A 24,728-nucleotide genomic window follows, 5' to 3' on the forward strand; every position below is an offset into this window, starting at 1 on the left:
ACCAGTGACGTCACGGCCACGACTCCCCGCCCTGCAGAGGGAGCCCAAGGCGGCCCCAGCATTCAAAGTGGAGGAGAATTTTACTGCCGCCTCCTCCGCGCTAAGTGCTCTCTATGGTCCACCCACCACCTCTATGATCTTCTGCAGGTGTGTGTCGTCATGTGCAGTCTGCAGAGCCAGAGACCCATACAAAGAGGAGGGGTTCATGCTGGGACTTGTAGTCCTTCACTTTTGGGGGATGTGGCCCCCCAAAAGCGAAGGACTGCAGATCCCAGCATGAGCCCCTCAGAGCTGAGGATGTGACACCCCGCCCCCCTCAACTAGTGAAGGAGTTCAGGTCCCTGGCATGAACCCATGAGATCTAAGGGGTTACATTCTTAGATCTCCGGGGTTCATGCTGGGGCTTGTAGTCCTTCAGTTTTGGAGGGAGTCACATCCTTAGATCTAAGGGGCTCATGCTGATGTGACCCCCCAAAAAGTGAAGGACTACAGCTAGGTCCCAGCATGAATCCCTCAGAGCTGAGGACATGACATCCCCCCAGTGAAGGACTACAAGTCCAAGCATTAACTCCTAAGTTCTAAGAATGTAACCCCTTAAATTTTAGGGCCCAGGGTTCATTTATGCTTGGACCCCATGCAGCCCCCACCACCAGAGACCCTGCATAGCGGCCACCACCAGAGACCGCACATAGCCACTTGAGCGTTCACACAGCCCACCAGAAATTTCACACATTTAAGTTAGAAGTGTTTATAGCTTTATCTATTCGTCTCTGAAGAAAAGGGAGGGCCCCCATTACAGATGAAGTAGCGGTTCTTAAACATGAAGGGGCGGTGCAAATTTTTCAAGGGGGGGGGGGTGGCGCCGAATTTAGTCTTGCTTAGGGCAGCAAAATACACCACTGCATGTACAATGATCAGTGTCCTGATTATCAGTGCGGTCCCAACATTGCCCACCAGTGCTGCCAATCTGTGCCCATCAGTGCAGCCTCATCAGCGCACATCAGTGAAAGAGAAAAATTACCTGTTTGCAAAATTTTATAAAAACTATGAAAGTTTTTTTTATTTATTTTTTTTTTTCAGTTCTTATTTGTTTATTTAGCAAAAAAAAAATAGTGATGATTAAACACCACCAAAAAGTTCTATTTCTGTGAAAAAAAAAAAATGATAAACATTGTTTGGATACAGTGTTGTATGACCGCGCAATTGTCCTTCAAAGTGCAACAGCGCTGAAAATTGGCCTGGGCAGGAAGGGGGTAAAAGTGCCCAGTAGGCAAATTTGTAAGGGAGAATTGTATTGGATGATGTGGGCATCACAGGCAGTTCTTTCAAAAGCTTTAGTCAATGAACTCCTTTCTTCCTACATTGCTGATATGGTCTTTTTTTTTTTTTTCTTCCCATCTTCAGAGACAGGAAGCAGAGAGGTTCATCTATCCCAGGGGCTGTACAAATGCAGTCATTATGTGGTTTTTGGACAATTACACTATTATGGCTGGGGCACTTCTAGGAATTCTTCTTCCACAGGTAAGTCTGCATAGTCACCACATTCAACATGTGTGTAATAATTCAGAGGTACAGAGTAACGATTTACAAGCATTGGGGTGAAAGACATGTTGTGACAATTATTCAGAATAGAGAGGCCGTCTTTCTGGGGTGCTTGAGAAAATGAAAGGTAACATCTCTTTCCTGCATGACACACCTGTATTTTTTTTGTCAGTGTGTTTTTAAAGTGTATATCAAGGCAAATTAAAGTACAAAAAGTACTATGAGTGTCCCTGCACTGTGGTGTGCTTAAATTTAATTTAAACTAAATTAAGTTTTGACTGCTTCAAGAAAAAGGTGTGTACTCCTTTAAGAATTAGTATGGGAAGTTCCTGCGCTGTCTGTACTCAGTAAATTATATAGAATCATTAAAATGTAGTCTACAATATCTACCATATAATCAAAAATATCTTCTTTAACAAATGACAAAGCATAATAATAATGCTCCGTACACACGATCGGACTTTCCGACAGCCGTGGAATTTTGTTCGAAGGTTGTTGGCTCCAACTTGCATACACACGGTCACACAAATGTTGGCCAACAATTACGAACGTAGTGACGTACAGCGAGCCAATAAAAAGGAAGTTCAATAGTCAGGCGCCACCCTTTGGGCTCCTGCTAATGTTGTGTTTGGTGAGCATTGATTCCGAGCATGTGTGTTTGTACTTTGGGCTTTTGTCCAACAGACTTGTGTACACACGATCGGAAAGTCCGACAACATACATTTGTTGGCGGAAAATTTGAGAACCTGCTGGCCAACATTTGTTGGCGGAAAGTCTGACAACAAATGTCCGATGGAGCGTACACACGGTCAGACTTTCCGCCAACAGCCTGACATCCAACATTTGTTGTCGGAAAATCCGAACGTGTGTACGGGGCATATTGATTTATATATTGCTGTGATTCTTCAATATCGTGATCATTCCTCTGATGACGCTCTCCGGGGTGGAGTAAAATCTGTTGGGTACGGAGACTTCCGGTGATGCCATTTCTTGGATTTTGGAACGCAAACCGCAAATTGCGTGGCATTTTATATGCTTGTCATGAAAGACTAACATGTGAGTGGATATTATTTTATTAAAAAAATCTTTTTTAAAAGATATCAGGCCAAGTATGTTCTATTTCTTATCCTATGAATACATTTAACTATTGGGGACGCGTGGAAGAGGATAAAGACAAATCTTTGAAAGATATATTTCACCAGTACAGGCGATCTTTACATGGATAGCTGGTGAGTGAGGGCACAGGAGGAAGGGGAGCACAGCACTTTCATCACCTTTGCCATTTCTGCACGGATTGCAATTTGTTTAACTTTTTTGCACGGATGGCACTTTAAGGAATCATTGTGATATTGAAGAATCACAGCACTATATAAACTCTTATTGTTATACTTTGTCATTTGTTATAGGAGATGTTGTTGATTATATGGTAGATATTGTAGACTATAATATATATATATATATATATATATATATATATATATATATATATATATATATATATATATATATATATATATATATATATAATTTTTTTTTTTTTCCATCATTTTTATTGTTTTCTAGATAATTTGTACAAACGAGAGGTTCTCATACAGAATGTGTCATATAATGCTTATATTGGAAGAATGGTAAATACAGTATGTGCGGTTCATCTGATAATAATTTGTTAAAATGGTCCAACTGTTCATCCATGCTTAACCCCCCTGGTGATAATCCCGAGTGTGGCTCGGGGTTAAATTTCAGTACCATTAGCGGTAACCCTGAGCCAAACTCGGGATTGCATTGCAGAATCCTGGTCCAGGTTACTTACCTTGTCACCAGGATCCTGGGATGTACCCCCCCCCCCCCTCCCCCGCCCTGTGTCCTCCACCCGATGCCTCTGTGTGCCGGGCTTTGTTCCCTGCGAGCGCATGGGATCGATGCCCGGCGGCAAATTCAAAAAGTACATAAAACATAACACATACAGTACACTGTAATCTTACAGAATACATTACTGTACCAAATCATTTCACATCCTTTTTGTCCCTAATGCTTTGTCCAGTGCCCTGCATGCACTTTTATATTATATATACTGTTCTTTCTGTCTGTAAACTTGAGATTGTCAATGGCATCCAAAAAGTGTCCCTTTACATCAAAAGTGGTTTTAGACCAGCTAGAAAACAGCGATAGTAAATTAGAACACTTGCAGAATTGAGCGATAGTGAATCATGAGGAAATTCATTTTATTATCATTATTATTATATTATTATTTTTTATAATTATAGTTATTTATTATATTATAATTTTATGATTTCGTGTTTCAAACTTTATCATACCTGGGATGTCTACTAAACTCTTGTTTTGGACAGATTTAAGTGTGTTATTACTAATAATTACAGGCCTACAATATAAAACGCCAAATTTTGAGAAGCAAAAATCATACCGCCAGGGTGGTTAACAATTACTATTACGTTTTTAGACAGTTTTTTTTTAAATGATTTTTAATTCTATATAATTTACTGAACACAGACCGTGCAGGGACTACCCATACTAAAGTACAAAAAGTACCTGTTGGTCTGCCAGAAACGCTCTAAGTTCTTAGGTCCTGTTGTGGGCTGAGAACATGCAGCATTTTTGTAGACTGAGTGGTATCAGCCCTGCCCAGTTGTCGTTTGCTAAATTACTCAACCACTCCTATTCTCAGATCTTCACTACATAAAGGATCATTTATTCTGTAGTCCAAGATAAGCAGGCTTTTTGAGATAACAGGGTGAAGTGTGTTAGGACTACAGCAACAGCCCCGTTTCATAACGTAGGGTAGAGATGTTACTGGACAGGGCTGATGACATTAGTAGGGATAATGGAGTGCACAGGATAGCTCTGAATTTCTGACGAGAGGTGCACGTGTGTGTGTGTGTGTGTGTGTGTGTGTGTGTGTGTGCGCACATCTTTTATAAAACCGATTTAACAAAACACTTTTAATTGTATATTTGATACACCAAAAGGGAGGCAGTAAGAAACATTCATTGTTGGTGTTTAAATACACTTTAAGGCCCCTTTCACACTGTCTGAGCGTCTGTTCAGGTCCGCTGACAGAACTGACAGGCGGACCTGAAGGGGCGCTCCATGCTAGTCTATGGAGCGACGGATGTCACCGGTGACATGTCCGCTGACATCCGACCCGATCCGCCAGGGACGGATGTGAACGTAGGGGCATCCGTCTGATTTTAGCGGATCGGGTGACATGCTGTCCGTTTTCGTCCGATCTCTCCATAGTAACCAGCGGCGCTCGACAAGCCCCTCCCCGCTCAGTGAGCAGAGAGGGACCTGCCATACGCCGGCTCAGCGGAGATCAATGGAGAGGCAGCAGATCCGCCTAGTGAGAATGAACCCTAACTATTTTGGTACAAAGACCAATTTTTTTCTTTGTGGCAACATTTTAACTTTTTTTTTTTTTTTTTTTCAGTGACCAAGCAGCATGGTTTCTAGTCATTTGATCACATGAGTTTGTTTACAAACACTCATTGGCTTCAGCTTTTACTATCCATTGCACACTCTGTGCCTCTTCGCTGTGCAGTAGAGTGAAGATTGATCAAAAACTGTTCATTGTAAAATATCAAAAATATGCACCATTTTGTCCAATTGTCATCTTTACTGAAAAAAAAAAACAGCTTTATTAACCACCTAAATATCAGATACTTTCAACCCCTTCCTGCCCAGTCCAATTTTCAGATTTCAGCTTTGTGACACTTTGACAATTATTCAGTCATGCAACACTATACACAAATTATTTTTTTAATTATTTTTTTAATTATTTTTTGAGACACAGCTTTCTTTTGGTAGTATTTAATTACCACTGGGTTTTTTATTTTTTGCTAAATAAATTAAAAAAAGACTGGACATTTTGAAAGGAAAAAACCTTTTTCTTGGTTTCTGTTATAAAATTTAGCAAATAAGTACCATATTTATCGGTGTATAACACTCACTTTTTTCCCCTTAAAATCAGGGGAAAATCGTGGGCATTTTATACACCGATCCCTGCTTTCTCTGAGGGAAGAGGAGTGAGCGTCACTGAATTACACAGAGCCGCGATCTCCTGTGTATCTGGCGCTCCGTCACTCATAGCCACGCCTCCTGGCCCCGCATTGGGCCACTGTTCTGTCTATCATATGAGCAGGGCCAGGAGGCGTGGCTGTGAGTGACGGAGCGCCGGGTACACAGAGATCGCGTCTCTGTGTAATTCAGCGGCACTCGTTCCTCCTCTTCCCTCGGAGACAGCAGGGATAATCCAACACTGGCGAGGCTGCAATGATGGGAAAGGTGAGGCTGCAGATGGGCACTGAACAGGCTGCATTGCTGGTCAATTTTAATGGCTGCAGATGGGTACTGAGCAGGGTGCATTGATGGGCAATTTAATGGCTGCAGATGGGCACTGAGCAGGGTGCATTGATGAGCTGTGACCCTAATTTTGCTTCAAAATTCTTTATTTAAAATGTACGCTCTTTTCCTTAACCACTACACATCCGCGCTATGGCCAAATGACGGCCACAGCGCGGACCTGCATTCCCGGGTTGGGCAGGGCACGCGCTGTGATCACTGAGTCACTGAGACTCGGCTGATCACCGATCTGAGTAAGGGGCCTGTCCCAGCCCCTTACCATGTGATAAGCTGTCAGCCAATGACAGCTGATCACATGATGTAAACAAAAGATCGGTAATCGTTTTTTTTTTTTTTTTACTCACGCTGACAGCGCGAATAGAAAAAAAAGCCGATCACCGGCTTGGATGTCAGGGACATCGGTCCCCAAGTGGAAGAGGCACATCTGCCTCATCAGTGCCACCTAACAGTGCCCACAGTGCCACCTATCAGTGCCACCTATCAATGCCCACAAGTGCCACCTATCAATGCCCACCTGTAGTGCCTGGCAGTGCTGCCCATCACTGCCACCCATCAGTGCCCATCACTGCCACCCATCAGTGCCCATCACTGCCACCCATCAGTGCCCATCACTGCCGCCTCATCAGCGTACATCAATGAAGGAGAAAAATGACCCGTTTTAAATTTTTTATAACAAAATATAAAAAAATAATTTTTTTTTTTTTTTTAAATTCAGTAAAAACCGCAGAGGTGATCAAATACCACCAAAAGAAAGCTCTATTTGTGGTGAAAAAATGATAAAAATTTCATTTGGGTACAGTGTTGTATGACCGCGCAATTGTCATTTAAAGTGCGTCAGCGCTGAAAGCTGAAAATTGGTCTGGATAGGAGGGGGGTTTAAGTGCCCTGTAAGCAAGTGGTTAAACTTCCCTCCTAAAATTGGGGTACGTGTTATACACCTGTGTGTGTTACACACCGATAAACACGGTAATATTTCTTCTTCACTGATGTGTGCTGATGAGGCTGCACTGATCAGAACACTGTATCTCTGTGCAAGACTGTACTCACTTTGCCCCTCACAGATCCAAGTCTCCTTCCCTCAGACAGTCTCTGTGTGAGGAAAGGAGAGCCGATACCCAGCAAAGGAAATGAGTCTGTTTACACTGCGACAGCTGTGATTGGATACAGCTAATCACATGGTAAAGGGCCTCTGTGATTTGGCCCTTTTACCCCAATTTGTGATCTGCTGTGTCCAAGGCACACAGCGGTCACAGCCCCCCCGCCTTCCGCAGATGCACGCACGTGGGAGGATGTCCTACAAGAACTTGGGTGATGGTTTTACATGAATAAAAGCTGATCATTTTAAGCACCCCTGCCAGTGTTAAATTGTCTGTCTCTTCTCTGTAACTGCAAGTGGTGGTGGGCTGTTGCCATAATGTACAAGTTTTCATAACATACTTGCACATTTTGAGACTCTTAACTCACATAGTTCCCTTATCTAGTGCTGGCCGGTCCAGGCTCCAGTTGCTGCTCTGTCACCACCATCTACTCCTCCATTGCTTCTAGGTCCCATGATGCTACTCTTTGGCCTTTGGGTGAACACTGATAATGCATTTACATGGGTGATGCATTGTATTTGGTACCCCATTGATGTGTATGGTGCATATATACAGTGCCTTGAAAAAGTGTTCATACCCCTTGAAATTTTCCACATTTTGTCATGTTACAACCAAAAACGTAAATGTATTTTATTGGGATTTTATGTGATAGACCAACACAAAGTGGCACATAATTGTGAAGTGGAAGGAAAATGATAAAAGGTTTTATCATTTTTTTTTTTTTACAAATATGTGAAAAGTGTGGCGTGCATTTGTATTCATCCCCCCTGAATCGATACTTTTATAGAACCACCTTTCGCTGCAGTTACAGCTTGCACGTCTTTTTGGGTATGTCTCTACCAGCTTTGCACATCTAGAGTGACATTTTTGCCCATTCTTCTTTGTAAAATAGCTCAAACTCTGTCAGATTGGATGGAGAGCGTCTGTGAACAGTAATTTCAAGTCTTGCCACAGATTCTGGCTTTAGGTCTGGACTTTGACTGGACCATTCTAACACATGAATATGCTTTAATCAAAACCATTCCATTGTAGCTCTGGTTGTATATTTAGGGTCGTTGTCCTGCTGGAAGGTGAACCTCCACCCCAGTCTCAAGTCTTTTGCAGACTCTAACAGGTTTTCTTCTAAGATTGCCCTGTATTTGACTCCATCCATCTTCCCATCAACTCTGTGCAGCTTCCCTGTCCCTGCTCAAGAAAAGCTTCCCCACAACATGCTGCCACCACCATGTTTCACAGCAGGGATGGTGTTTTCAGGGTGATGTGCAGTGTTAGTTTTCCACCACACATAGCGTTTTGCTTTTAGAACAAAAAGTAAAATTTTGGTCTCTTCTGACCAGAGCGCCTTCTTCCACATGTTTGCTGTGTCCCCCACATGGCTTCTCGCAAACTGCAAACGGGACTTCTTATGGCTTTCTTTCAACAATGGCTTTCTTCTTGCCACTCATCCATAAAGGCCGGATTTGTGGAGTGCACGACTAATAGTTGTTCTGTGGACAGATTCTCCCACCTGAGCTGTGGATCTTTGCAGCTCCTGGGCCTCTTGGCTGCTTCTCTGATTAATCCTCTCCTTTCCCGGCCTGTCAGTTTAGGTGGACGGCCATGTCTTAGTAGGTTTGCAGCTGTGCCATACTCTTTCCTGTTTCTGATGATGGATTCAACAGTGCTCTGTGAGATGTTCAAAGCTTGGGAAATATTTTTTATAACCTAACCCTGCTTTAAACTTCTCCACAACTTTATCCCTGACCTGTCTGGTGTGTTCCTTGGCCTTCACGGTGCTGTTTGTTCACTAAGGTTCTCTAACTAACCTCTGAGGGCTTCACAGAACAGCTGTATTTATACTGAAATTATACTATTTACTAATTAGGTGACTTCTGAAGGCAATTGGTTCAACTAGATTTTAGTTGGGGGTATCCGAGTGAAGGGGGCTGAATACAAATGCACGCCACACTTTTCAGATATTTATTTATAAATAATTTTGAAAGCCATTTATCATTTTCCTTTCACTTCACAATTCTGTTCCACTTTTGTGTCGGTCTATCACCTAAAAGCTCAGTAAAATACATTTACGTTTTTGGTTGTAACATGACAAAATGTGGAAAATTTTAAAGGGTAGGAATACTTTTTCAAGGCACTGTATAACTGGGTAATAATGTGGATGCTAATTGTGTCTGCTTTAACCTAACCTGAGCTTGCTCCCCATAAAGCATTTTTATATATAAATAGGATGATTTTCTTTTTAATTGAATACGTAGTTGGGTTTTTAAACATTGTCTTGTAGTTCCGCTCTAGAGAAGGCTATTGTCTTCCCTAAAAGATGCCCCAGTGTTGGTCAACAACCTCACCTGCTGGTGCGATCCACTCAGACATCTGTAAATAACTGTGAACAGTTTGTGCTCTTATCCACACTTATTGCTTTGTTCTCTTCCTTTTTGGCAGTTCCTTGGAGTCCTTCTATGCCTCCTCTACATCAGCCGTGTAGAAGATGTCATCAGTGAATGGAACAGTTCAGCTGATGTCCTTCTGGATAGGCCCGAGATTGAGTTTGCCTCTAAAGGCTGTTGCAGGTGTTATCCAGGAAAAGAGTCTGATGTCTGAGTCTGACTGTATGCATCCACCCACTAACAACCACTAAATATTAACTCTTAACTTTGTCAACTACAAGACGATTAAGTTGAATTTATGATTGGTTCATGAACTGTAAAAATATACATTTCTGTCAGGCTCAGGAGGTCCGAGGTGACAGCCAGAGAACTGTTTGGTGCCTGGTTACTGCTATAGTGGATTGTCACTGTATTGGTTCTCCAGTAAATATCTGTAGCTGAAATGATAGACTTATTTTTGTATTCTGTAAATGCACTCCAAAGAGATTTCTACTCATTTCTACAGGGAATAGATACATAAAAGGTCTTGGCAACGTCTAGGCAACAGTCCAAAATAATCCGGTGGTAATGTCAACATCTACTCTTTACTCTTTACTTTTTGATTTTGACATCCTGACGTATTACCCAGAGACTTTTAGAAGAGGAGAAAATATTGATCTCTGAATAAAACCGGACATGTTGCAGACTTCAAGCAAAGTTCAAAGGGCACTGACAAAACAGAGATTTACTTCATTACTGTATAATAAAACCAAGCACTTAGGACTTGGAATAAGAAGTCATGCATACCTCCTAAAGGTAGAAGAAAATAATATCAGACAAATGTAATTCTAATACCAGCCTGGTTAATTTTAGGTTTTTGCATTTCAGGGGTCAATAATCAAAGTTGTACTATGGTAATGCAGAAGTCTTGGTGGTGTTTCTACACTATATTACCAAAATATGTCATCAGCTGATCACATCTATACGAGCGTAATTCTATATTCATGGGCATTAATATGGAGTTGCCCCCCTTTGGACTATAACAGCCTCCACTTTTAGATGACTTCCAAAATCTTGTGGAAAGCCTTCTAAGGGGATTTGTGCCCATTCAGCCAAAACAGCATTTGTGAGGTCAAGCACTGATGTTAAACCTAAAAGACCTGGCTTTTACGTAGTCAACGTTCCAATTCATCCCAAGTAGAGATGAGCTCAAGCCTCTGTGTAAACCACTTGGATTTCTCCACACTGAACCATTGATTCCAGTATTTATGGAGTTGGTTTGTGCACAGGAGCATGGTCATGCTGGGCCTACTCCAAGCTGTTGCCACAAGATTGGAAATGCATAATTGTCTAAAATGTCTTTGTATGCTCTAGCATTTACAGTACCTTTCACTGGAAATAATTTGAAGGGGGGGGGTCCACATAGCTTTGCCCATATAGCTAGGTGTTCTGGTCTGAGGTCCACAAGCTTTTGGCTACATGGTGTGTGTTTTTTATGGGGGGAAATTTTCATATCACTGTTGTAGATTGAGAAGGTGCATATTTTTAGATGACCAGTCCACCTAAAACGCATGTTTTTTTTTCTAGAAGCTGGTATCTTGCATCTCTCGGTGACTGTGGTAGACTTAGTTTCCAGCTCTGAACATCGACCCCAGCCGTTACAAGGAGTCTTTGTCCTCGTTTTGAGCTTTAATTTTAACTCTCTAGAACTCCAAAAAAGAGGTTGGTACTGCAAGCATTCCAAGATGTGCAGGAACAGATCTAGGGAACATGGAGGGGAGATATGAGGCCAGAGGGTGACTCATTCTATCAGGCTTCACTCAAAAGTCTTAAGCAGGCTATAGATCAGTGTTTCTCAACTCCAGTCCTCAAGGTGCCCCAACAGGTCATGTTTTCAGGATTTCCCTCAGATGAAACGGCTGTGGTAATTACTAAGGCAGTGAAACTGATCAAATCACCTGTGCAAAATAATGGGGAGCCTGAAAACATGACCTGTTGGGGTGCCTTGAGGACTGGAATTAAGAAACACTGCTATAGATGATACAATGTTCTTTCCTTCCACAACGGGGGAGGGGAGGGAAGAAAATTGGTTGATTTCCCCCATAAACACAATCGGTCCCGCAGTGCTATTGTATTTTGCCAGTGGGGGTCGTGGAGAGCCTTCCTAGGCAGCAGGATACAATTACTGCTAGCGGCTATAGCTGCTGGCAGTAATCGTATGTAAAAAAAAAAAAGGGGATACAACGGGCTTGTTATATCAGTCGATCGATTAATCAATTTAGGTCCAACCAGCCTGCCCAAACATGGATCGAAATTTAGCCGGTTCAGCAGAATTTCGATCCATTTATGGCCGGCTTTACTGCATTATAGCGCACATTGACCCTTTTTAAGGCTTCATGTACACTACAGCTCCTAAACTTGATTTTAGGAGCTTTTAGTTTTTTGGGTTTTTTTGCCAAAGCTCCTAAACTTAACTCCATAAAAGCCTATGTGTCCATGTACACATAGGCTTTTAGGATTGTTTAGGAGCTGCTGCGGTTAGGAGAGGTTCAACCTCCCTCTCTTGAATGCAGAAGAATCACGTACAGGATAGGAACGTTTTGACTGCCGGCCGCAAAAAGCGATTTTGCGGCGCTTTGCGTTTTCCTGTGGCCAGCGGTCATAATAGGCTATGTGTACATGAAGCCTTACATTCACTCAGCATTCACTGCATTTTAAATAAGCCTCATGCATGTTACCAAAAAAATCATTTAGAAGTTTCCCTCATCAGCCAATTGGCTCCTTTCTTGAAAGGGAAATTAAGATTTTGGATCCTATTGACTGCAGATGGAGTTCATCCAGAAATGTTCTTACTTGAGGCTTCATAAAGAAATATAAAAATAAATGTACAATGGTCTTCTCCTTTACATTTACAGGCATGATTATGGTATGAGAATTCTGACATGTTAATCCTTGAACTATAGAAACATGAATTTTAATATAAAGAAACTTATATTTTTCCCCTCAAGGAGTGATCTAAACAGACCCAACACTAAGCATTCAAGTACCTCAGATTTATATTTATAAGTAAATGTCTTGTTGCTAGAATAACTAATCTATACTCAGGTGTATTGTGCCAATAAGTCTTTAAAAATCATGTCATCGCTCAGTAAAGACGGCCATTTTGTGTCTGGATGATCATCGGTTTGGAGACAACCAATAGGCTGCTTTCTCATGAGTGTTTGATTATCCAAATAAATAGCTGAGAAAGGGAGTAACTGATTCCCAGTAAAATAATTGATGTTTTTTTAGCAGACTGGTTTTTGCCAGAATATCGCTATGAAGACGATGGGTTTTCTTAATAACTTGAAGAGGGGGTGCAATTTTCTGTTTACTTTTGTATCTGTTTTACCTACACGGAACAAAAATAGCCACCTGAAATAAACTTCAATATATTTTAAATGTGTTCCCATTCACACAGCATATTTAATAATTAACCAAATGTTACCTTTTTTGTTGATTCTTTGGAGACGGTTCATACATAGGACCCTATAGGCAGTTTCAATTGTTTTAAATAGTCTGCAGTGTTGGATGAGGGGGGGGCATCAATGTACATACATTGTACCTCCTAAGCCTTGAGATCTTTAACCCTTTGTTAGAGCATCTAATTTACAACTAATACTGAAATCTGCCAGCACAGTTCAGTAAGCTATGGTAAACGGCTTTCCCTTCTTTGTTATGTGAAAGAGAGGGCTGGGAAGTTAACAACATTTTCAGCAAGTAAAAAGGTCAGCAGCATTTTTTTTTAATAATACAGCCGCTGCTGTGTCTCCAGTGTGCAAGCAGGACGGGGAAAAAAAGTCCTGCTAGCAGCATCTTCTGAGCGTTGAAGGAGTGATGTATACATCGCTCCTGCCCATTGACATCAATGGGACAGCGCGGCTATACCGCCGGCAAAGCGCCTTTGCAGGGGTTTTTAACCCTTTCTCGTCAGCTAGCAGGGGGTAAAACCGCCCCGCTAGTGGCCGAATACCGCCGCTAAAACGACGGTAAAGAATCGCTAATAATAGCTGCGCTTTACCGCCGACGCACCTCCCGCCCCAGTGTGAAAGGGGCCTTACATGTGGTGGCTGCATTTCGTTTTCTTATGTTAGGCTTTCTCTCCCCCCCCCCCCCCCCTTTTTTTTTAACCTGGTGATCTAGGCAGTAACACACCTCCTGTATTGGAGTGTATACACCCTGGATGAAGGAGCACAAGGGCACCTCTGGGCAGCAGCATTGTAAGTTTGAAGGGAGGGAGTGTTGGATGTATCAGCAGATTTCGATATACCAACAAATTAAAGCCAAACTCCCAGCTTACACTTTATAAGCAGTTACAGCAAATGGTTTTATTCTTTTCAGATGAAAGTTTTACAGAAATAAAAGCTGATCATTGTAAACACCCCTGCCAGTATTAAATGGTTTGTCGTATCCATGTAACTGATGCATCTGGAGGAGAACTTGTTATTTTGAAAAACAGACTTACTGGCCAGATTACCCAATAGAAAAAAAGTCTAAAAAAAAAATATATTGCAGCCATAACATCGAAGAATTGGTAAGCTAAAATAAATGTTTGATTTTGGGTTTAATATAACTTTAAGTTATGCTATCTAGATGGGAACATGTAGCTAAAATAAATTGGGTGTTATCACAACTTGGCTGCAAAAGTGGAAATAACACTTTAATCTGTGAATAAGCATGAAGGGGAGATATTAGTGCCTTGTATGTTTGCATAATCTTTTTTTTTTTTTTTTTTTTCAGTTTCCCCAAAAAAAAAGGAATAACTTTATCATATTGCCTTTTTATCTCTTGAAAGTTTTTACCATTTAAAAGAATGAAAGGTAAAACTTGACTGGTTATGAAAGGGAAACACAAGATTTACCCCCTACCCCCATTCCTACCACTAATAGACAAAGCCCACAAGTTTCTGTGAACCAGTTCAGCTACCTCTAGTTCAAACTGCAGCCTTTCAACTGTTGCCAAACTACAAGTCCCATGAGGCATTGCAAGGCTGACAGGTACAAGCATGACTCCCAAAGGCATGATGGGCTTGTAGTTCTGCAACAGCTGGAGGGCCACAGTTTGACACTCCTGCTCAAGACCAACCATTCTCAACTAGAGTTCCTTCAGAAGTTGCTAGAAGGTCCCTTAAGCTGTGGCTGATTGACCTTCCATCCGATGGTGCCTGCATCATTCTCTGTCCTATGCCAATTGGCAGAGCCAGCAGCATGACACCATACTTTTTTTTTTTTTAGATGTCTGGGTAGCATTCTGAACATTTCTGCAAGGGGACATTCATCCCACTGGCCACCAATGCAAGGGGGTATTCTCTCCTGAAAATTTTTTTCAAGGGTTCCTCTGGGGTAAAAAGATTGAGAGAGAGGTTGTCCTGGACAAACAGAACAACAGAAGTGTCCATTTTGTAAATTGTATCTAAATCCACGTCCTAAAACTTGATATGTAGGGCCTAGTTATAAGGGACTTGCTGTTTTAAGGCTCTTTAAGAATCTCTAGCGATCAGTGATTCATTAAGTGCTTGCCTTAAAGTCCTGTAGGAAGGCCCAGGCCATCTAAAAATGTCACTTGTATGAATAGGCCTAAAGGACTGGACTTCATAAATTGCAGATTAAAGTAATAAATACATAAATAATACAAATTCATTAATTTCCCCATTTATACAACATTGGCCTACAGTGCTTCTGCAAAAGAAGACTTGTGCTTGCCTCTCTACGGGGCAGTGGGTCCTTGCTTTGGTCTGTTGATTAGCTACAGCCACTGGCAAAATCTTCCATATACAACACTCCTAGGTGTGTTGGATGCCTACGTCTTCCGCTGTGCACTGTGGTGTCTCCTAACAACCCCTACTTCATTACAGGACAGGATGGTGACCTAGTGGTCAGCGAGAGGATTGATAGTGCACGGCAGAGGACCAAGGCAGCGGACACATCTGGAAGTGTGTCTGACATGAAATTTCAGTCAGAGGCTGTAGTTAGGTCACCTAACAAAGTACTTAAATGATTTCCTTCAAGCAATGGAGTTGCACAGGCTTTTAATGCAGAAGCATCTGTGTTACTCTAGGTAGCACTCTGCATAGCCGAAAATGCTCTAGTGTTTTGGGGGACCCATTGGTGGAAGCAGTGGAAGTTAGTTGGCTGACCTGGTCTTCCATGGATGCAGCATTTGGGTCTGTGGCAATGAAAAGCCAAGCCTACTGGCTTTTTACATATACCTTTTTACATCCTGTGTAGGGTGACCAGTTGGGAACCCATGCTGTGACCAGTTGGGAACCCTTGCTGAGAGCTCTCATTCAAGTTTTTTTCTGAACCAGGACTCAACGAAAGAGACAAACCATTCTTTTAACTTGCTGTCCCCAAAGCGGCTTACAATCTAATGTCCCTTCAGACACAATAGGGTTCGTTTTCAGTGGACACCAATTAACCTACCACTACAGGATTGACACAGACTAGAAGTATTATTTGGTATCTTCTATATGACGGTATTATTTTGCACCAATAAGAAATACTGGAATTTTACTTACATTTTCTGTAGTCACGTTTACACATCGGAAAAGCAATAGACGAATGCACAGCATAACTGTTATCTGTGTGTGAGAACCTTACGTTACCTCTAAAGGATTATAACCGGGAGTGTACTGCACGCTCCTTGAGAATATTTATTGTAGTACGGGGAGGAGGATGCTGTACATTGCTTTACATCCAAGCTCACCTTCATCTGTACTTGCACTAAAATAGGCCAATTTGCCTTTAACTGGAAGTTTTTTATTTTACTTTTTTTTTGTAATCTTGTTTGGTTTAATGAGCTTTAACAGAGTTGTATGTGTTTTGTAAGCAGAATTGTTTGAATTGTGATTCGTATTAATAAAAATTGATATATCTGTTATTGTTTTGAAGCCTTTTTTTTATTTTGTTTTTATAGTTTTGTGAGTAAGTAAGAGATAAAACTCATGTTAAAAAATGAATGGAGCGGCGCTAAATAAAACAATAATGACCAAATAAATCAGCAAAAAAAACTATAGCATATAGTAAAGTGAAAAGATACAAACATAAAGTAATATGTCAAGGAAAATATCCACAATAAATGGTGTTGCAAGAGTCCCGTACAAACAAGTGAAAAAAAACAATATTTTTTAAAGTTCATTGGTGAAATCTATAATGATGCTTTCCAAAAACTATACAGGTGAGGTATGAGCAATCACATATTCCAGTGCTCAATCCAAGACAAACTCCACCACCATGTGCACTGGCCGCTCACCTTCAATCAAAAGATAACATGCATCAACTGCAAACTCTATCTCTGTATAGTAGATGTGATTCAATAGTTGGTAGCAATTAATCGGCTCACACGGAGGAGCCGATTGATGTCACGGCCGAGACCGGAAGTTCTGACTTTATAGCGCTCTGTCTGCGTGTTACCCCACGGTCCCAGCTGCTATACTTATAGCTGTTATTTTACCTGTAAGTCAACCTTTGTTTCTTGATAAATTTACTGTTAATACTACACCATGAAGAAAGGATACAGACAGCAATAAAATGTGTTAAAAGTGAAGTCCAACTTTGTGACCACATTGTATTATACACCAATATTTAGGCCTCACTTACGCAGGCGTACAACAGTGTATGCCTGCGTGGGGGCCATGTTTGCCTGCACAGAGATGCAAAGGTGTCCCGTGCATCCCCATGCAGGCAGCCCTATTCATGTCAATTGGGACGTAGTGGCTGTGCCGGCATAGATACAGCCGCTGCTCCCAATTTCAAATCTGTGCACAGTTCTGAGCGCAGACCACGTCAGCTGTGTCCATGCAGCTGCTGTGGCCCAAATGACATGAATGGAACAGCCTGCACCAGGATGCACTGAACACCCGTGCATCCCTAAGTGCATAGCTCCCAACAGTCCCTGATTTCGAGGGACTGTCCCTGATTTGGAGCAATGTCCCTCTTTCCACCTCATTTGTCCCTCTTTTTTTTGTCTGATCTATATAGTTGTATATAAAATACACTTTTTATCTTTCAAAAAGTGTTTTCCAGTGCTAACTCTTTCATCCAAATTCTAAATTGCTGCATTTGTAAATTGTAAAAGCCAATATAAAGGAATAGTAGTGTTAAAAAAAAAAAAAAAAAAAAAAAAAAGCACTTGTGGATTTAGTTAACTTTATTTTTTTGGTTAATTCGCCGTTAAGGGGGTGTGTTCTATGCTTACATACATTTGCTAGTAGGTGTCCCCCATTCCCATCTCAAAATGTTGGGAGGTATGCCTGAGTGGGCAAACACAGCGCTTGCATGAGTGTACACTGTAGCGAGTCTCTGTGCATGAGACTTTAGAGTGCTACATGAAACATGGTCAAAGTCCTCAGCCCCCACTCTCACTTACTGAATTTGGAGGTTAATCTCCTTGCAGGCTCCTGTTGTTTTTGAATTTGGTGCGGCTGTGCATGGCTCCATCTTTACAGCTGCATCATCCATTCACAAAGATCTGTCAATTAAAAAAAAAAATAAAATGACAAGGCCCATCTTCCACTATGGCAGAGGCTGATAGTTTGGTAGCACAAGTGGGGTGATGTCCTCGCACTTGTAGCCCTGTAAAAAAAAAAAAAAAATGAGAATTAGATATGGACTTTATAGGTGCCTCAAGGATGATAATAAATTTAAAATGGAACTAATTTATTGATTTGAAAATTGTAGACAAAATAAAATTAAAACAATAGATGTTCTGTCATAACTTTGGAAGGGAGGGCTCCCTGTATAGATGGTGTACATAGTTGACTTTATAACACAGATACCAATATTATACTGGATTTGGGAGGTCCACCATCCTTCCTTTTGCCTCTGCATGTTTTGTGGTCATTTAGTGATGTTATCCCAGGAGGGTCGGTGATTTAATGTACTGAAGCCAACAGGTAAGAAAATCAGCCAGGCATCTAGCTATTTCTGAAGATCAGTAATGGCATCCCTAATACTTTGCTCTTGATAGATTTGCTTTATTGAGGTGATGCACTGGCTTGAATACCTCTGTGTGTTGTAGGAGGGTCCCGTCCGTACCCAGGCCCAAGGCCAACCCCCCCCCCAGACTGGGGAGCTCCCTCCAAGGCCACCAACAGCCTAGCACTCCATCTCCCACTTCCACCCAAACAACTCCTCCCCCAGTTGGGCTGACCCCAGGTATTTAAAAGAAGTATGGGATTTTTTTTTATCCCATATTCATACTTACCTAGGTGGAGGCAGCATCGGACCAATGCTGCATCTGTCCCCTGCCGCCTCTTCACTGAGAACTGAGCCACCGAACATTGCCGATGGCTCAGTTCTTTCACCTTCCCGAGCGGAGAGCTGCTGCCTGTCAATCAGCAGCTCTCCTGCTCTACTCCACGCTCATCGGAGCACTGGTCTGTGGAGGGGCGAGGAGCGGCTGTCTCAGTGGCTTGCTGAGAGGCTGAGACAGCCATCAGTCCAGGCACCTGGAGGATCCAGACTTCCGAAGTAGGGATGGCGCGGTGCCTGGACTGATCTGTGTGACGTCAGCAGAGAGCGGACTTCAGACCGCTCTCTGCTGAAAATGGGTCACAGGAGTGCAAAACGAATTGCACTCCTGTGACCCATAGCAGAAGCCCAGCAGAATGAGCCCAGGCTGGTCTTCTTTAAAGAGGCCTGCCCTCTGCCAACCCAGATTGGGGATTGGTCAGGGCTGCATACCCCAGGCAGCTCCACCTCCCCTCTCCCTCCAGAAAACACCAGAATGTTCTGGAAAGAAGTAGGAGGTCTTGGTGATGCTACCCGTGAGTCACCCAGCACTACCCTGAGCCACTCCTAGCCCAGATAAAAACAAACGGGCCTGCCTAAATTTACCTACTCTGCCAACAACCTATATACATACTCTAGCAACCTAGAGCGTGCTACACTCACACCCCCCCCCCCCCAAAATCCAGCTAGTCCCTTAGCTAAGAATATTTAGAAGAAAATGGCTCCTGGGCAAGGGCATCCATAAAATACAGTTTTGGGAGGGGGGAAGGGAACAAACTGGGACAGGGCTATTCACAAATATGTACAAAAATGTAGGGATATACATATTTTTTTCCAGTATTTACAACATATACAGTACATTATTCACCTAACTAAAGGTCCCTGTAGCTAAAAACAGTATGACATAGCAGTTTAAGCCAGAGCATCTCTCCCTGCCGATCTTGACTCCAGCCGGAGATGGATGGATGGCCGTTCCATCCAAAGGGATCCTGTAAAGACAAGAAACTCAGCAACATCCTGTCCTTACAAAGATCTACACGCCTATACCACTTTCTGCTAGTATGGGGTTAGTATCCCACTGTTAGAAAGAAATTGGCAAAAAGAAACATCAAGCACATCTGTATCAGGTTCTGTCAGGGGATTACAATCCTGCTGACAGAAAGCAAAAGAATGAAAAGTGATCGGTTCTCTTTTAGAGTGCCTGGTGGGAGGGGCCCCTCCCCAAACTATCAGGCTCCTGTAAGATAGAGAATCAGACCTCAGCCAACGTTCTCTGATTGGGAAGTCCATCCTTCAAGCACAATCCGGGGTGGCAGGCCGGCCTGATCCTAAAGTCAGGGAGAAGCACATTCTGCAGCTCTCCAGCAGTATCAGGAAACATGAATCAGACAGAGACAGAAGTATAGTTAAATCACACTTGTTTAATAATAAAAAGGTAGGCGTGGTCAAAACAAGCCAGAGTTCAGTAACCGGATCGGGTAGTCAGCCAAGCCAATGTCAGAGAGCCAGATGTTAACATAGTACAGCAGGCAGGATCAGGAGCCAGAAGGTACGTGAGCTGAGCAAGTCTTTAACAGGAACGCAGGAGAAAGTCTCTGTGATTTTTACAAAGGCAAAGGCAGAGATCAAGTGAGCTGGACGGCTTTAAGTAGGCTGGACTGATGAGCAGAATCAGCAACAGCTGGGAAACTGTTGAGAGAGATGGGAGCTGGCAATTAGCCGACAGCTGAGCGGCCAGCTCAGAGAAGGAAGGGCTGAGCCCAGCCATGACAAGCAGTCAATGTGGCTACTTCTATGGTGGCTGTAAATCTCATCAGTCCTCTTCATGCATAGAAGTGCAGGTCGGGCAGTCTCCTCCTACCGCCCCCTTCCTCCCTGATGGAAACAGAGTGACTCCTCGTAGGCTGTCGTGCCTTCACAACCCTCACTCTGTCTCTGTATATAGCTCTCCCTAGCCTCCATTCCTTCCGCATGTCCTCAAAGCGAGCCCAGGTCTCCTCACATTCTGGCACCCGCAAAGGCTTGGGGATGTGTAGGTTCTCCCACACTAGGTCATCCTCCCACTCTTCCCTAGGGTTCTCCCCAATGTCCATAGTGTCAGGAGCGACATAAGGGTAATCCAGACCCCACTCCAGAGCAACTCTGCGCTGAACTTCCCGCTGGAATTGAGAAAACCTGGGCAGTTCTCTGGGCTTTCCCGGCAGGACACAAGCTTCAGGGGACCTCTTAACCCATTGCCTGTATCTAGCTGCTCTGCTCTGGGTGGTGGACAGTCTGTTATAGAAGATAGTGAGGGTTCCTGCAGCTTCTTCGGCTCCCATAGCTGGCACATCTCCTCCCTCGGACTGACCCTCCAGGACCTAGGAACCTCCTGTCTCCCATTCCTCCTCCGATCTGCTGTTGTGGGATGACCACTCTGCTAACTCCTCCAGGGACCTAAACTCAGCTTGCAGTCTGGGGGAACCCCAATCTATGGCCCTGCCCTCGCATCCCCCTCCTGGCTCACCTGAAGGCACACTCTCCTCCAGCACCGACTCCTTCCAGATAGGGATAGCAATGGACATTCTAATACAAAATCGATTACAGCGCACACATACAAAAATTACGTTTAAATTTGTTTGTTTGTAGCAATGGACATTCAACGCATGCCGTGAATGTAACTGCTTTTTGAAACCGTTAAATTGATGGGCTTAAAGTGGTGTTCCGGCCAAAATTATACTTTTTAAATAAAAATACCCCTATAATACACAAGCTTAATGTATTCTAGTAAAGTTAGTCTGTAAACTAAGGTCTGTTTTGTTAGTTTATAGCAGTAGTTTGTTATTTTATAAAATTACAGCAGGCCATGGCCATCTTAAGTGTGGGCATCTGAAGCCAGACTGTATTTCTTCCTGGATCTCATCCTTGCAGATCTCGCACATGCTCAGTGCAGCACAAGCAGTGTAATAGGTTTCAGGTCAGGTATCCATAGCAACGGCAGTTTCAGAGGAAGTTGCCGCCCCTTCCCAGAAGGCATTGCAAACAGGAAATGATGCGATGGGCCGTGGCCAGGGAGGAGGAAGTGAAAAATGAATACAGCAGATATACAGTAGGTGCTGAGAAAAAAAATATCCAATTTGTTTACAGTGCACAGTTTAGTGAAGGATGCTGAAGAGTTGTAAAAGTGGGTGGAACTCCACTTTAATTATTGTTTTAATGAACAACTTAAAGTGGTTGTAAAATCTCACATATACCCAGTGAACTGACTGGCCTCAGGTGATACACAAAGATGAAATAAATCCTTCTATATAAGTTGTACCTATTTATCTACAGCTTTCCTTACTTTACACCCATTCAAAGTGCAAAAGTTACACAGGATCTCTCAATTCTGAAAAGCAGGGAGTGGGGAGCTGAAGTCACATCAGTGAGTAGAGCTCTGAGAGCTGATTGAGGGAAGGGGCACCCCACCCCTTTACACAGCACACAGGAACAGAGCTGAGGCTGTCAATTGGCTGATGCTTCCTCCCCGTCACCATTTTTCTCTTGGTGTCAGGAAACCTTGTTAGAAGTGACTTAAGCTGATAACAGAGGCACGAGACAGCGGACAGAAATGACACTTAGTGCTCTAGATTGAGACAAGTACACACTATAGAGGGATATGATTTGCTCATATTTCATGTCTGAGGTTTACAACCACTTTAATGCAATTGTGTTATCTACACCACAGCAGACCATCCTGTTGTAAATAAGCTCTTAGTAATTAAATCCCTGTGTGTTATAGCTTGCTACTTGCTAGTCACCCTAAAGTTAGTAGCCTAGCTTTAACCACTTGTCACCAAATCACGTACCTGGTACATCATTTGACTTCAAGTGGTTGTACGGGGTGGCATCCCCCGGTACCATTTTTTTAGAGCTGATGGTCGGCTCTCTTGTAATAACAACCAGAGCAGCTAAGTAGCTGCTCAATTGCTATTACAAGCAGTGGGAGGGGACTTCCCCCTCTCCTGCGGCTCTCTTGGGTCTCCCGTCCCACCGGGAGACCGATCTTCTAGCCAGCACATCTGCCAGCTAGTTGGAGACCCATACAAAGCTGAGATCAGCACATCTGCCAGCTAGTTGGAGACCCATACAAAGCTGAGATCAGCTTTGATTGGGTCTCCCCTATGATAACCCAGAAGCAATGAGATGACATCACTTTCAGTTTCCCCTGATATCAACTGCGCCAAATTTAAAAAATCAAAAGTATTCAAAAACTCTGATTTTGGTGTTTAGAATGCTTTAAAATGCAGAAGAGGGATTTGGGATCACTCCATAAAGAGTACCTGTCTGTCACAAGGATGTTTACATTCCTTATGACAGCAAAAAAAAGTGATCAAAAAAGAAATAAAATTAAAGCAACAGTGTAAAAAAACAATTTTAAAAACTTAATATTTAAAAAAAAGTGCCCCTCCCCCCATGCTAGCGCACAAAGGTGAACGCACATTTTCGGTCCCGCACACAAGCAAACAGCAATCATTCCACACACGTAAAGTATTGCTACGAATATCAAATCATGGGCAGTAATTCTAGCACCAGACCTCCTCTGTACATCTAAAGTGATGACCTGTGTAAAGGCTTTTAAAGTGTCGTCTATGGATAGTAAAATTTACATAGTTTGTCGACGTTGCAGAATTTTAAAGCGTGACATGTTTGGTATCTATTTATTCACGGTAACATTATTTTTTATATTTCACCAAAAAATCGGGTTAGTTATTGGGTATTTTTGCATTAAAATTTTTAAAAAAAGGGTATTTTCCCTAAAAATTGTGTTTGAAAAAGCTGAGCAAATACCATGTGAAATAAAAAATAGCAAAACCCACCATTTTATTCTCTCTAGGGCCTCTGCTTTAAAAAATATATATAATATTTGGGGGATCAAAGTAATTTTCTAGCTAAAAAAAAGCAACAACTTATTTTTATATGTAAACAAAAAGTGCCAGAAAAGGCCTGGTCTTCAAGTGGTTATTGTGGTTGCTATGGGCAACATCAATTGTTACTCTTATTTTTATACTTTTTTTTAATAGTTGAAACCCAAAATATGGTCTACAGTAGAAGCTTATTGACGTCTTTAGCCAGGTGTTTCGTCAGATTTGGTGACCCGTCAGATTTTGTAACCGAAGTGACGTTCCATCTCCGCCATCTTGCTACACCCCACACTCGTCCACAGTAAGGATACACCGAGAAGGGGGCAAGCGGACATCTTGTTACACCCACCGGAGTTTTGCATTTAACACTAATTTTTAACAGTAAACTGAGCATATATGGGGAAATACAGTATTTAGAAATCAATCAGCATAGCTCCCAACTGTCCCTGATTTGGAGCAATGTCCCTCTGTCCTCCTCATTTGTCCCTCATTTTGGTGTGATCTATATAGATGTATATAAAATGCACGTTTTATCTATCAAAAAGTGATTCCCAGTGCTAAACCTTTCATCTGATTTCTAAATTGCTGCATTTGTGAATTCCAAAAGCCAATATAAAGGAATAGTGGTGGTAAAAAAAGCACTTACCCATCTTGTTTTTTTGTACAATTCTCCTTTAAGGGGGCGTGACAGGGGGTGTGTCCTATGCCTACATATTTTTGCTGATAGGTGTCCCTCATTCCCATCTCAAAAAGTTGGGCGGTATGAATAAGACTGTTTACATGTAGAATTATAAAAGCAGCGGTGTTCTGTCAGATTAGCCAACCTGTGATATCTAAACAGTCCGTCGGATTTCTAAATACTGTAATTAACGTTATTAGCTCCGTTTACTGTTAAAAATAACGGTGAAACTCCGGTGGGTGTAACAAGATGTCCGCTTGCCCCCTTCTCAGTATATCCTTACTGTGGAGTGCGGGGTGTGGCAAGATGACGGCAACACAACGTCACTTCCGTTACAAATTCTGACGGGTCGCCAAATCTGATGAAACATCGGCTTCTCACTGGCTCTCTGATGAAAATTAAGTCTCTAAAGCCAGGAAGAACTGCCATCTTTGCACTGTGTAAAGCTAATCCCGTCGCCATCTTTGTGCTCTCATACTCACCCTCAGGGAGCGTGATGGCGTCAGGCGCAGCACGTAAAC

General features: G+C 42.5%; 1 protein-coding gene and 1 long non-coding RNA gene across 3 annotated transcripts in view; one reads left to right on the forward strand and one right to left on the reverse strand.

Moving 5' to 3' along the window:
- TSPAN15 (tetraspanin 15) overlaps window positions 1-16,294 on the forward strand; it is a 73,008-nt gene extending 56,714 nt beyond the window's left edge. Inside the window, exons 7-8 of the mRNA XM_073598732.1 lie at window positions 1,405-1,521; window positions 9,453-16,294. Of these exons, the coding sequence (XP_073454833.1) occupies window positions 1,405-1,521; window positions 9,453-9,611 (276 nt within the window). The 3' untranslated portion in view covers window positions 9,612-16,294. The remainder of the gene's footprint in view (window positions 1-1,404; window positions 1,522-9,452) is intronic.
- Window positions 15,048-24,674, reverse strand: LOC141107774 (uncharacterized). Of its 2 annotated transcripts, XR_012235963.1 has the most exons (3): window positions 24,175-24,674; window positions 17,783-17,988; window positions 15,048-16,666 (listed from the first exon to the last, which is right to left on the reverse strand). It is a non-coding gene; the product is annotated as an uncharacterized lncRNA (long non-coding RNA). The 2 variants fall into 2 exon arrangements; XR_012235962.1 differs by lacking the exon at window positions 15,048-16,666 and having other exon boundaries at window positions 17,546-17,988.
- Window positions 24,675-24,728: the final 54 nt, after the last annotated feature.

Source organism: Aquarana catesbeiana, linkage group LG09 (genome assembly GCF_042186555.1).
Source record: "Aquarana catesbeiana isolate 2022-GZ linkage group LG09, ASM4218655v1, whole genome shotgun sequence".
Classification (NCBI taxonomy): domain Eukaryota; kingdom Metazoa; phylum Chordata; class Amphibia; order Anura; family Ranidae; genus Aquarana; species Aquarana catesbeiana.